At 34.4% G+C, this 13218-nt stretch overlaps 2 protein-coding genes across 3 annotated transcripts in view; one reads left to right on the top strand and one right to left on the bottom strand.

The window, feature by feature from the left end:
* The window catches only part of LOC126840197 (glypican-6-like), a 35918-nt gene extending 30202 nt beyond the window's left edge, over positions 1–5716 (top strand). The window contains exons 2-8 of the mRNA XM_050575787.1: positions 932–1093; positions 1278–1512; positions 1954–2110; positions 2220–2394; positions 2677–2807; positions 3182–3741; positions 4258–5716. Coding sequence (XP_050431744.1) covers positions 932–1093; positions 1278–1512; positions 1954–2110; positions 2220–2394; positions 2677–2807; positions 3182–3741; positions 4258–4750 — 1913 coding nt within the window. The 3' untranslated portion in view covers positions 4751–5716. The remainder of the gene's footprint in view (positions 1–931; positions 1094–1277; positions 1513–1953; positions 2111–2219; positions 2395–2676; positions 2808–3181; positions 3742–4257) is intronic.
* On the bottom strand, positions 5624–8683 carry LOC126840199 (nuclear distribution protein nudE homolog 1). 2 transcript variants are annotated; one of them, XM_050575790.1, is made up of 7 exons: positions 8262–8683; positions 7988–8184; positions 7698–7846; positions 6684–6820; positions 6346–6504; positions 6191–6279; positions 5624–6122 (listed from the first exon to the last, which is right to left on the bottom strand). In XM_050575790.1, exons 2-7 carry the CDS (start codon positions 8174–8176, stop codon positions 6054–6056), a joined length of 792 nt encoding a protein of 263 aa, XP_050431747.1. In that variant the 5' UTR covers positions 8177–8184; positions 8262–8683; the 3' UTR covers positions 5624–6053. The 2 variants fall into 2 exon arrangements, with proteins under 2 accessions (XP_050431747.1, XP_050431746.1); XM_050575789.1 differs by having other exon boundaries at positions 5628–6122; positions 8344–8682.
* Positions 8684–13218: the final 4535 nt, after the last annotated feature.

Genomic DNA, 13218 nt, shown 5'->3' with positions numbered 1-13218 from the left:
TACATACAATTATAATAGCTAAGCACTCTAATTATGTGCCCCTAAGGTACATTTGATTATTATGATCATCTAGTAGTCGTCCACGGTTAAACAAACATCGCGAGCCTAATACACTCATGTAAATGTTATTTATACTGTGCGCGCTCAATAATTATACTGTTATTCTCTCACGGTGTATAATATTATGTACATGTCGATATTGAAGTCCTTCAGGCTCGACGGCACAGGTATATTAAATATTTTTAATAAAAATTACTCTCGAGTCCGAAGCGAATAATAATAGTGCCACAAGACACACAAGTCGTTGGGCCGGAAAAACAGCAGTATAATCCTCTTTCTAAAACGCGTCGGAACATTAAACCACCACACATAACACTGATGCTATATACATAAATATATCTATACTATAATACACTACATTTTTTTTTATTAATTCTTTATTGTGGAACCACCGTGTGTTATTAAAACTTGTCGGATGTCTTCTCAGGGCGAGCTCGGTTAATTATTATTGCGTCGTGTATGGATACACGTCAAAAACACATTAACACTATCTTAAATACTAGTTAACGTGGGCGATCACTTTTTTTCTTTAAAAAGCAACCTAAACACTTATTGTGGACCTAAAACCGGCGGACGATCGAAATTGTTTGTAACGTGTTTCGATACAGACAGGATATTTTGATTTCATTTTTAAATAGTCTTCTCTCTCTTTCTACGAAACGATTGGCCACGCTCTGACACTTCAATTGTACAACAAAAGACTTTATGAAGTATATTTTAGGGGAACCCTCGACGGCGGCCTGTTTCCTTTCTATCCGGTTGGTCCCTAATTGCAGTGGTTAAACAATAATAATCATCTATAAGAAAATATTACATTAGGGATATTTATACATAACATGTAATATTAACAGGTGGTATTTTTGTTTTGCAGGCGCTCAGCTACAAGTGTGTGGGAAATTACAGGAATCGTGTTGTGGTGAAAATTCCGAACCGCAACTGGTCACCGTCGGTCGAAACATGTACGAGGAGAAACTACAGACTTCGCTGAAAGGGTTGAGCGTCATGTATAAAGAGAAGGCGGCCAAATTCGACGGTGAGTCTTTTACACGAGAAAGCCAAACCCATGGGTGCCTTCTATAGGTGTCACATTGTTTGGCATGTTATACTGACTGGAATTTGTTGTTTATATTATATTATACCTACCCAACATGAGCTAGTATTATTGTGGTATTGGCAATGGTAGTAATAATACGTTTGTTTTTTTGCTATCTGTGCAGAATACTTCAGAGACATGTTGAACAAGGCCCGGATGGGTTTCCATGACATGTTCAAGAAGACGTACGGCATGATGTACGAACAGAACTCGTACTTGTTCCAAGACTTATTCAGAGACCTGGAAAAGTACTACGACTCGGGCAACTCGAACATCATCGAAGTGCTGGAGAACTTTTTCTCGGTGCTCTGCCAGAAAATGTTTACGGTCATGAACAGCCAGTACACGTTCGATTCCAAGTGAGTCATTTGTTGTTTTGCCGCAGACAGTTTGACGTGCGACAAACCGGTGGTCGAAAGCTTATGGATGCCACGTCTCCGGGGATTTTATAGGTTAACATTCTCAAATGAACTCCTCAAATAAATTATGCGATTTTTACACATACACCAGTCGCCGCAAAGACAATGATGGGTTTTTTTTTTTTATAGTACCTCACCGCTAATTTGTATGTCCGTTTCAATTATGCTACATAAACTTACCGTGTATTAAAGAAAGCGAAATAAATGCTTTCCAATCACAACAATACAAAGTAACGATTCCAATGAAACTCCTCCGAAATGTTTTTTTATTATGTCGACCACCGGTAACAAAACGTTTTTTCCTTCCCTACTCGGCTCGTATCTCTCTTCTATACTCGTGCACATTCTTGTTTCTAAAACGGTTGCTTTGTATCGTTTCAGGTATTTGGTGTGCGTCAGCGAGAGCATGGCAGAAGTAGCACCGTTTGGCGACGTTCCAGACAAACTGTCGGCACCGCTGAAACGATCGTTCGTCGCTTCCAGAACGTACGTTCAGGCGCTGAAAATAGCCGGCGACATTTTGGCCAACATCAACAAGGTTCGCATCGTTTAACACGCTATTATAATATTGTTATGTCGGGGCGGCTTACACGTGTCCCGTTGGTCCGGCTAATTTCACCACTAACCGCGTTTCGCCCGTTTTGCAGATGATGCCCACCCAAGAGTGTTTGCTAGGGTTCACCAGGATGACTCAGTGTCCGGCGTGCAAGGACACCGAGTTTTTCCAGGACAGCAGAGCTTGCAACGGGTACTGTCTTAACGTCATGAAAGGATGTCTGGCGTACCACTCGCAACTCGACCAGGATTGGAACGCGTTCTTAGGTGAGTGTCTGACCTGTCTGTTTCGCTCCTGTTACATGTTTTTGGTCTTGTGTTGTCCGCCTTCGCCACTAGCACACACACGAGCTTTGCTTGTTTGAGAGGGCGTTGTCAAACGCACAAAACTAAATCGAAATATTATTACAATACACGCCGTGTAACAACGGTTCCTCGGGTGATTGATAGACGGACTTGTAAATTGTTGTATGGAACGCAGACATACTCTAATGAACCGACATTATTTACCTACGTCGCAGGTCATAATAGAGTACGTTATTCTTGCAGATATCATGGAGAAAGTCAGAAAACGACTGCTGGGACCGTTCAACATCGAACTGGTGGTCATACCGATCAACGTGAAGATATCGGAAGGTATCATGAACTTCCAAGAGAACGCGCAAAAAGTATCGCAAAAGGCAAGTGTATCTTATATTGATAAACGCGCTTTACCACTGTACCGTGCAGTCTGTATAGAACCGCTGCGGTGGCGGTTTCCATACAATTCTAAGGTTTAAATAATTATCTATTGGCAACAATAAAGTTTGTGATATTTTGAAAATAACGAATATTCAAACCACACATTTTAACCTAACTATTTTGGAACGATTTTCGATTGATTCGACCGGCGCTGATCTTTTGGTATAATTAGAGCAATAAAAATCAATAGTACCTGTATGTTGTCGAACAAACGGGTACGATTGATTTTCACTGACAACTCTCTGTCGGTCGTTTTAGGTTTAACGAGACCCGCGAATTAACGTATTTTGTGTTTGCTCTGTCGTAACTACAGGTGTTTTCGAGCTGCGGTAAACCGACTTTGGGACCGTCCCGCCGGAGGAAAAGGAGTGAAATGTATGGCGGCGATTATTATGACGAGCAACAGGGACGCGTTATGAACGACGGCAACAAGGACCAGAACCAGGACCAGGACCAGGACGACGACGACGACGACGATGACGACGAAGACGACGAGGACGAATACGAAGAAATCAAACCACCCGTGGCCACTAGGAAGAACAACGACAAGCGCGGTGGAGGCGGTAACGCGTCGGGAGAGAACGGCGGCGACCGGAAAAACCAACAGAGGAAGAACAAGAACAACAGCGGTCCCAAGAACGGCGGAGGCGGTGGCAACAATAAGGGTCGCAAAAAGAACAAAAATAACCGTCTGGAGGGCGAAGACGAGGACCAAGGCACGCCGGCATACGCGTTCCACAGGTTGCTCAAAGACATTGGCAACGACGTGGAATCTAAAAAAACCTTCTGGAAGAGGCTGCCGTACGAAGTTTGCAACGAGATATCGGTCAACTCGCAGAACGCTACCTGTTGGAACGGTTCAGCATTGTCCAGGTAACTTTACCTGCAACTATACTTTACGATCACGATACCCCTACGATAAGAACTCGACCGTTATGCAAGTAATTCTTGCAAAACTCTGAATTCATCCAAAACTAGCGAACTTCCAAAAATGTTATACTAAAAACAATAGATTTTCTTGTAGTTTTCAACAATTTGCCTACACTTAACTCCTTTAAAATGATGTGTTAATTTTTAAGGGGTTGTGTATAGGCAATATCTTAAACACGTTTTCTAAAAATTCCCCACAATTCTAATTTTACTGAATTTAAGCGTTTTTTTACTACGGCTTAAGATTTAAGGTATAGTTTTATTTAGTCGTTTATTGTCCTACTTTAATCTGCAAAATAGAATAGTCTAATAGCTGTTGAATTATCTCTGTTATTACTTATCTTAAGTTGGTGTTTTCGAGTACAGCTGACCTTGAAATTGCCTAATTTAGATACTATACAACTACCTATATTAAATTAATTAATGTTAATGAAACATTCATTTTTTTTTTTTTTATAGTTACACTAAAGAAGTGATGAGAGACGGTATTAAAAATCAAAGGAAAAACCCGGAAGTTCCCGTGGATCTGCTGCGACCGAGCAGTCTACTCAACGAACAGGTGTTCGCTCTGAAAGCGTTGACCAACTTGTTGAAGAACGCATATCAAGGACTGGACGTGGAATGGGACATGGAAGAAGTGTTCCACGGTGGCGAATCGAGCGGCATCGGACCGATAGCTTCTTCGGGCGACGGTTCCGGCGAAGAGGATGCAGAGGCTCCGGCCACGGTAGTGGTAGACCCTGCATCGCCCACGTCGACGACCACGACAACTGCAGTAGCCACGAGTACAGTCAGGTCTGTGGACAACAACGAAATTGACTCCGGAACGGGCAACACTGATTCGAGTGCCGGCCACAAAGTCAAGGTGTCCCTTCGAAAGGCGCTGGCCACGTACATGTTACCGGTCGTGGCTGTCTGGTTCGGCGGATCGTTCCTCGAGTGGATACTGTGATAAGCTGTTTGTTCCTGGGAGTATTTTATCGTTCTCGATGGTGCCATAAAATGTTCAGTGTGTTTGTCTGTGATACTTTTTATAAAAATGAAACAATTAACGTAAATATTATATACCTTTAAATTTCTGTAGCCAATTCAGAATGTAAATTCCTAAAGTCTGTGACTCCTTGTATTGTGTTTTTATGTGTAAAAATGTATAATTATTATTATTATTATTATTTTAAATCAATTCTCCTAATGTTGTATTGATATATCACAGGGGTTAATAATTGTATACCACATTAATTTGAACTAACGATTACTGATTAGATATCTCATTAATCAATTAATTATTATTGTTATGTTGGTTAAGTAATAGAACCACTACTTTATATTATTAATGTAATTTAATTTATCAATATTTTAAGTATAATAACTCGGTAACAAACAAATTCAATGTCCTATAATAAGACTTAAAATAATTACAAAATTCGGTGTGTTGTACCCAAAACTTTGTACAGATAGTTTTAAAATGACTAACTCAAAACACATCATCTAAAATTCTGTTTTTTTTTGTTTCGTATAAAATAAGGAATTTATGTTTGTTTATTATTTATTATCTTTTTTTTTTTTTTAATTCATAAGTGATTTAGTCTAGTCAACATTTTCATGTGAAAAAAAACTGTACTATAATTCAGGCAATTCCATTTTCTTTTCTTTATTGTATATGTACATTGATTTTTCAGGGGAGGGGGTAAACATATTTTTGTAATACATTATAACTCATTTTATACATTTACCTTTGTGATTTAAACATTTTGTTTTTGTGTAAAATATTATAAGGTTTTTGTACAAACATATTATAATTGTGTTTCAACATAATAATAATATAATGGGTCAAAAAATATTTATTTTAAGGCCAATCTTTTATAATAACTATGAGTAAATAAAACAAACATAAAAAATACAAATTATTAATAGATTTGTCATTAGTGACCTTGTAATTATGTACTTAAGTGTATATATGTATATAAATAATTTATAATTAAAACACATCAACATAACAGAATTTTTTACAAGCTCTAGCGGTGTGAAAAATAGCATTGTGACATACCATGTCATTGACTCGATTGATTTTAAAATTATAAAGAAATTGAGATAATTTAAATAAGAGTTATACAAAATAAATTGTATCCGTTGTTTCCAAAACAATTACAAGTACCTATGACGTTAGGACTCTCAAGAGGAAAATAAATGGTATTTATATACACAATTCAGCTACAGGTGGCCAACCTCCTTGCGATCGGCCAGGAAGCGTTATGTTAGAAAGGACAATTTTGTGTTTTCACTATATTTGGTTGCTTGGCTTCCACCAATTTGAGTTCAAGAATCTGAATAACGAAAATATAATAAATTAACTGTTGTAAAATATAAATATTGTGTAGCCGGTAACACTTACATGTACTTTTCTCATCAGATCTCCGACAATATCGCCAACTCGGGCTAATTTCGCAGGTGGGGAATGGAACATAACAGTTCCGCTTAAACCTGGAAAAATTGCGTTTAAAAAAAATTAGTTAGTTGACGCCCGTATTGGTTTGTGCGTACACTCACTTTTGGTATGACTTCTTGGCGTGTTTTCTGCTGACGATGTTAACCGATTGTCAACTGCAGCTCGGAAACTACTACATCGTCTTACAGCAGCCGCCGCTTGGGATTCATTCATATCTGGGTTAAGTTTTCGTTCTTTGCTTTGTATCTCTTGTTTGAGTTCTGCAAATGAGAATTTGTCAAAACATAAAGACGTGCGACATATCAGTTGCTATAATGTAATCGTCCAAAAATGATACGTTACGACGTTCGAACAGATAACAATTATCAACTATTACTTACTATAACTGCCCAAAACGATAACATAATTTTTAAAAAATTGTATATTTTACACTACTCACCACTAACTTCATCCTTTAGTCGTTGCACCATCGCTTGTAAGCATTCCTTTTCGTCAAGCTCTACTTCGAGTAGAGCATTTCGTTCTATCGCATCATTCATTTTAGCTTCAAAATCACCTAAAGAAGCACACGTTTCTCTATAAAATATAAAAATTAATTAAATACATAAAAAACTATTATTATGTGTGTAATGACAACATATTATTTTGTTTATCAAATTCAACGAAACAATACAAGTATACAAACAATAATTAAATATTGTTTTAATCTTTTTTCTTACACTTAATAACAAAATGGAGTTTTCTGTATACTAAATGAATAATATTTGTTTGCATTATAAAATCAGTACCAAAATGATCTATTATCACATTGAATAGGAATGTTAAATTTAGTGTCACACTTTGAAAGTTTTTAAACCAATAATATTTTAGTAATAAATGATTCTGTTATTAATAAAAAAAAAATAATAGTAATAAATTGTTTAAGATTATACAATATAAAAACCTAAACAACTAACGTGGTTAATTGTAAAATAGCCAAGAATTCAAGAAAAAATGTTTAAACTTCAATACAAAAAAGTCTCGTGTTGCGTACAATTTGGTTGTTATAAACAGAACCAATGAAAGGGAACTGATGGTCACAATACTAAAGATTCTTGGAACATATGGATATGACTAGTATAAAATTTAAATTACGATTGAGTTTTATCACCGACCATAGATAAATCAATTTACATAGAGTAGGTATAGAGAAATCACGTTGTATGGTCAATAAGAATTGTATGGTTTAATAAATATTTGCATCCAAAATCAAGTTGCCAAAAATGTCTATCTGCATAATATGTTTAAATTGTTAAGCATATTGTAATCTACACACCGACCATAAGTTTTAAATATACATATTTTAACTACTTCTTATAATTTTTGTGATATTGTGTCAAGTGATATTATATTATAAAGTTTATTTATCTATGATATTAGATTTAAAATAAATATTAAATAAAAAGAGACCAACCTTTGTAATTTTTCTAGATCTTCTGTCTTTTGTTCTAATTCTCTTATGTACTTGACATAGTTGGTTTCTCTTTCATGAAAATGAATTGCCTCTTCTTGCAAACTATGTATTTGATTCATTAGGTTTTGTTGTTCTTCACGGTTTTTGGTCTGAACATATAACAGTCATATTATGAGCGAGTACGTAGCACGTAGAGTTGCATAATCGCATTTAGTGTTATACCCAAGTTAGGCACCACGTAAAAACTAAAACCACATTCATGGACGACTAAATCAATAACCAATATTCACCCTTAAAGTATCAAGATCAAATTGTAGTTGATTGTTTTTGGATTTGAGCTCTTTGTTAGTTTTCTCGAGTGATTCAACGTCCATTTCCAATTCTCGCTCCAGCGACTGCGACTGTTCCCGAAAATCATCGTATTCTTTTTCGAGCGCCTTGTATTTTTCTTTCCAGTCGGAGTTGTCGGATACATTCATTGTTACGTCTGGAACAACAGAAAAACACTTATCACTCAAAAAACAAACGACAAATATGAGTCATATGAGTCAGTCAGGAAATTACCATATTATTATTATACTTTGAGTACGTAACTAGGTGCTATATAGTCATAACATTATGTTAAGAATGTGTAATGGTTACGTACGGAAATTCGACAGAAGGTCAACAGCAACCAATTAAGACGGGCCAATCCAGATGTTCGGTGGGTCCGAGTATAGCTGTGTGGAATAGTTCGGGCCGTCTGTGTCAGTACGATTGGCGACACCTGAGATAAATCTTCAGGAGAACCGTCGATTGATTTCTTCAGAGGACTATTGCGTTTCACAGAGTCCAATGTTATTATTGCGTTAGAAAGTACAGATGCGCGTTATCACGATCACCGTCGGTTTCATAACACTGACTGGCATGTAAGCTGGCCAACGGTGACCGTATATTCACGGTGGCGAAACGGTCGATGCCCGCACGGGACGGCGGCAATTGGGCAACTGCCTTTGGCCGTCGAATCAGCTGAGTCGACCAGTGAAAAACGTTTCGTTCCGGTCTGACGGCCGTCGGACGTTTTGTTCCTGGCACACGGTGAACCGTTCGGTGCAGTGCAGCCATTGTACACATTCGAATACCGTATCCGCTTAACGATAAATACCGTCACCGTGTACCAACACCGTCGACTGTCGAGACAAAAGGAGTTGCCTTAACTTAAGGAATGTTTGTCCTATCAGGTCCACGGTCAAAAGCTGACCTCAAGATCTCGGACCAAAATTGTATTATTGTTTATGCTTCATTTTTATTTTCCGGTTTTCATAAAACAAACTAAATTCTTTTGGGACGAGCAAAACAGCTCTATAGAGGTCGTTAATAGTTTAATGTGCTTTATGAGGCCGCCACGGTTAAATGTGTTTTCTTTGTTTGTAGCACGCGGAATATAAATGAAAATATATTGTCCTCCACCGCACTTACAATAGTGGAGTAAATCACTCTTTTAACAGTTTAAATAGGACAACCTTATCAACGCGCATATAGAGAAACAATTTAAAATTTAATTTCTCATTTTTAAAGTGGAAAAATTAAAATTTGAATACTACAAAAAATCGTTATTATACCAATCGGTAATCGTTAACGTGTTTAAAAAACGGGTATTAGAACTGTGTCTCCTCGAAGAGTTTCTATCGATAATAATTATTCAAATTGTTAGTTAAGTTCAAAAAATCATTTTTTTCCGTTTTTTAACATGGTGTGGACCAAAATGTAACTATTAAATTGAAAAATAAAAACTACGAGAAGACACAATAGCGTGTTGATATCTGCAGATGACTTAGTTTTAGTCAATAAGAGTCCTTAGGGAATAAACTATAGTAACAGTATAATGGAGAAAGGGATAGAGCTGAAGGCAGAGAAATTATTGGAAAGTAAGTACCTAGTACATAAGAGTTTAGAAATGTACAATCTTAGATTAGGTTTACAAAAGAATCAAAATAGGTGGAAGTAAAATAAAGCGAGATGAGGTAAAACGAGTTAACAATAGGTAGACATTTTTATGAACCCACTAACTAGTGAGGTCGATACGATAAAACACAAAAACTTGTGTTTGGCATTATAAATTATAACTATACATATAAAGAACAATCGAAATGAAAAAGTTAATGAAGATGAGTATTATAAATTGTGTACAGTAACTAAGTTGGATAAAATTAGGGAAGAAGTACAAAATATTAAAGAAAATAGACTAAGGTGGTTTAGATAATATACATATAGCGAAAAAAAATGAGAAAAGGAAAGAATATTTAACCAAGTGTAGACAATTTGGTATGTAAGGAGGCGTAAGAAGAAGTGAGCGAAGATATCTTGATTATTCATTGTCGGGGCAACTACATCTATATAGTATGATTAGGCAAAGAATAAAAACGATTGTTTTCTTTTTAAATTACAGTTAATTTGAAAAATCTGAACTGCGGTCTGCGATGGCATTATTGTATAATTTTGTAAAAAAAATACTACACTTAATATTACTTGATATAGCCTCCGGCAAATCTAGAACAAAGAACACAATTTTGTCAGACGTTAACATGACTTGATCAGAATTACCATTGTCTTTTCTGTGTTCATAGACTTCAGTTGCTTGATTTAAAATATTTAAAAAAACTATAAACTTGCAGATAGAGGACAACAAAACATTTCTAATCTATTATATTAACTACTAATGATGATTATACGTTATGGCAAAGTTAATCAACACAAACACACATATTTTCGAAAGCTATTCCATTGGGCTCTGCGTAAAAAATCATTAACAGGCAAGCTAAGTTAATATTTTTTTTGTGCTCGATAAAAAAAAAAAAGAAATCTGCAAATAGTACGATTATAATTTTCTCGTTAAATGTATAGCCAACACTAATAAAAAAATAAATATCTTTTTATGGATGTAATTTAATTTTAAATATAATGTATTTATATTAGATTTTTTATTAGATAGCAATACATTTTATTTCTCGCTTACAGCTGTATAAAACAGGTTGATACTGTATTGAGAGTATGATTTAAAGTATTTATTATTTGCCTATTAACTTTTTTTTTTTTTAAATAAAACACCATTTAGTTGTTTGTAAATATTGGTCCATTATATTTGAAACATAATCTCAAACTTTTGCTTCGAACACTACATCATATGTGTTAATATTATAAGGTCGTTATTTTTTATTATTGTCGACATTCATTACCTTTAATTCCTATTAAACTGCCATGTAATGTCCAAAATATTTTGGTGTTTATTATTACTTTATTGTAGATATAATAATAATGTAATTATGAAACTGAAATTTATTCCAATTAGCGTAATCATATTTAGTAATAAATAATTTTTGCTTTTGACTAATAAATTGTATTAGTCAAGAACTTTTACTAAAATCTGGTAGTTAGATTAACGTTATGTTAAGACAGCGTAAATTACATACATGGTGTTAGTTGAGTTATATTATGCAATGGCAATTATGGGATAGAGTCTATCCCATAATTTGTTATTAGTCTATCCGATAGACTAATAACTATTAAACAATATTAATTTATTCTATAAATAGAACAACACAATGATTTCTAATTATATTTCTTGTCTCACATTGTATTTTTCACCTCGAAGGTATATATTTTACTCTTCTGTAAAATTAAAAAACAAAAAATTGAAAATCACTGTAATCTCAGTTAGTCCTTTAAAATTATCACTCACCTTAAAAACTGGACTTAAGTGATTACTGACTAACTTGGTAATAATAGTGTACTGCATTTTATGAATATTTGTATTATTATTACTTATTTTTAATTCTGTGTCACAACTGGATAGTCTATTTTGTTTCATTTATGTTTTGTAGTTAAAGCGTGAAATAAAAAGTTCACAGATAATGTAATTTTATTTAAAGGTCAAGGTAGGACGTAGGTAGGTTTAATATTTTGACAGAGTTTTCGTTTTGTGAATGTCATAATGAAACATTATTGTACAGAATACCTACTACCTAAATATTAAACGTCTGAAATGCATAAAATACCAAGTCAAATTTTAGTGTATTTTAAGTATTGACAACAAGCATGATTAATATCAATAAATACCTTAAATGAGTCAATATACTGTTTTGAAAAATAAATAAATAAATAAATATACATACGAGGTCAAGTTAAATGTTTTTAAAAATACCCGTATATAATAAACTCATACAAATAATAAAATATAAGATTATTTTATATTATAATATTATAAAGCCATGTTGAAAATATTATGATTATCTTGAATAAAATATTAGTAAGCAATTTAGCAATTTATTATTCATTTAAAAATTATTAAAATATTTTTTTTTCAACAAAATAGCTATTCAAATCGTTTTTTATTCATTATGTTGGTTTTAAATAACAATACTATAGCTATATTACCAAATAAACTATTTTACATAATTCAGAAAGTATGATGACATGTTTACGCATAATAATAGTAATGTGTATAACAAAGATCATTTTCGATAAATTGTTATATTATTATATAATGTGTGGGTACTCAACCCAGCCAATCCAAATTTACACGATTACTGTATGTCAGTAAGAAGTAGTAGCTTCAGAGATATTTTTCTGGTAGGGCATAGCGGGGAGAACATTTTCACGAATGGGCATCTACAAATATTATTGTCTTGACGAAACTAATTTTGAGGAGGTACTTTCCCCACCTTGCCTCGGCCTAGGGCGGACACTGTAAACAAGTTTGAAATTCTTATGGAGTAATATTTCAGTTTATTTTATTACAGTTTTTACTTTTTTATAAACAGATATAATCAACAAATAAACGGAGTATATACTGTGACACTAGTGTCCAGTAGGACAGTGTGAGACAATTGGCAAAGTCTAATAATGACCACAAATGTACTCAAAGAGCCGTGAAACAAAGAAGATTAAATTTAACGTAGGTATTTTCTAGCGTACATTTAATTAGCTACAGGTATGTTGGCTATTTGCCCAACTATAGAAAGTATAAGCTATACATAATAATAATTATAGACATGTACAAACAACAATGTACTTATGTGACCTTCTCTTAATTTTCTGTTCATAACCTGTTTGATAAAAAGTAGAAAATAAGGTTTTACTATAGGTGTCGTGATTTAGTATTATAAAAACAATCTATAATTTATAATTTTTTTTTTTTCAATTTATCAATGTGCTATTAAAATTAGTCTAAAAACAATATAATGTTTTCTTTTAATGGATGTAGCGAGAGTTAATCTTGCTCTTTCTCAGATAATTAGCTTGTAATAAGCACTTGTTTCATAAGATTGGACATTATTTGAGACGAGATGTTATTATTGCGGATTTTGCATATTATAAAATTGTCTTTGAGAGGTAACCATACAATCGGTTAGTTCGATCGTCATGCTATACGGACAAGAGAAGGGGCATGACCGTCCATAGTTTATTCTTATATAATGGACCATTAAGAGGCAATATGCATTGGGAAGGTAGTGGATAGCGAACGCCAGCCACTAGGTGGGAC

This window comes from Adelges cooleyi, unplaced genomic scaffold (assembly GCF_023614345.1).
Source record: "Adelges cooleyi isolate 19-005CV unplaced genomic scaffold, UGA_ACOO_1.1 ACOO_flye_CR_arks_rails_tigmint_CR_PRNA_376, whole genome shotgun sequence".
Classification (NCBI taxonomy): Eukaryota; Metazoa; Arthropoda; class Insecta; order Hemiptera; family Adelgidae; genus Adelges; species Adelges cooleyi.
The sequence above is the reverse complement of the archived record's forward strand: the minus strand, read 5'-3'. Positions and strand labels throughout refer to the sequence as shown.

Coding starts and splice junctions, on each gene's coding strand:
- LOC126840199 (XM_050575790.1), bottom strand. CDS start 8,176: ATGAATGTATCCGACAACTCCGACTGGAAAGAAAAATACAAGGCGCTC. Junction 6,505..6,683: donor ACTAAAGGATGAAGTTAGTG/GTGAGTAGTGTA, acceptor TCTCATTTGCAG/AACTCAAACAAGAGATACAA. Junction 6,123..6,190: donor ATCTGATGAGAAAAGTACAT/GTAAGTGTTACC, acceptor TTCGTTATTCAG/ATTCTTGAACTCAAATTGGT.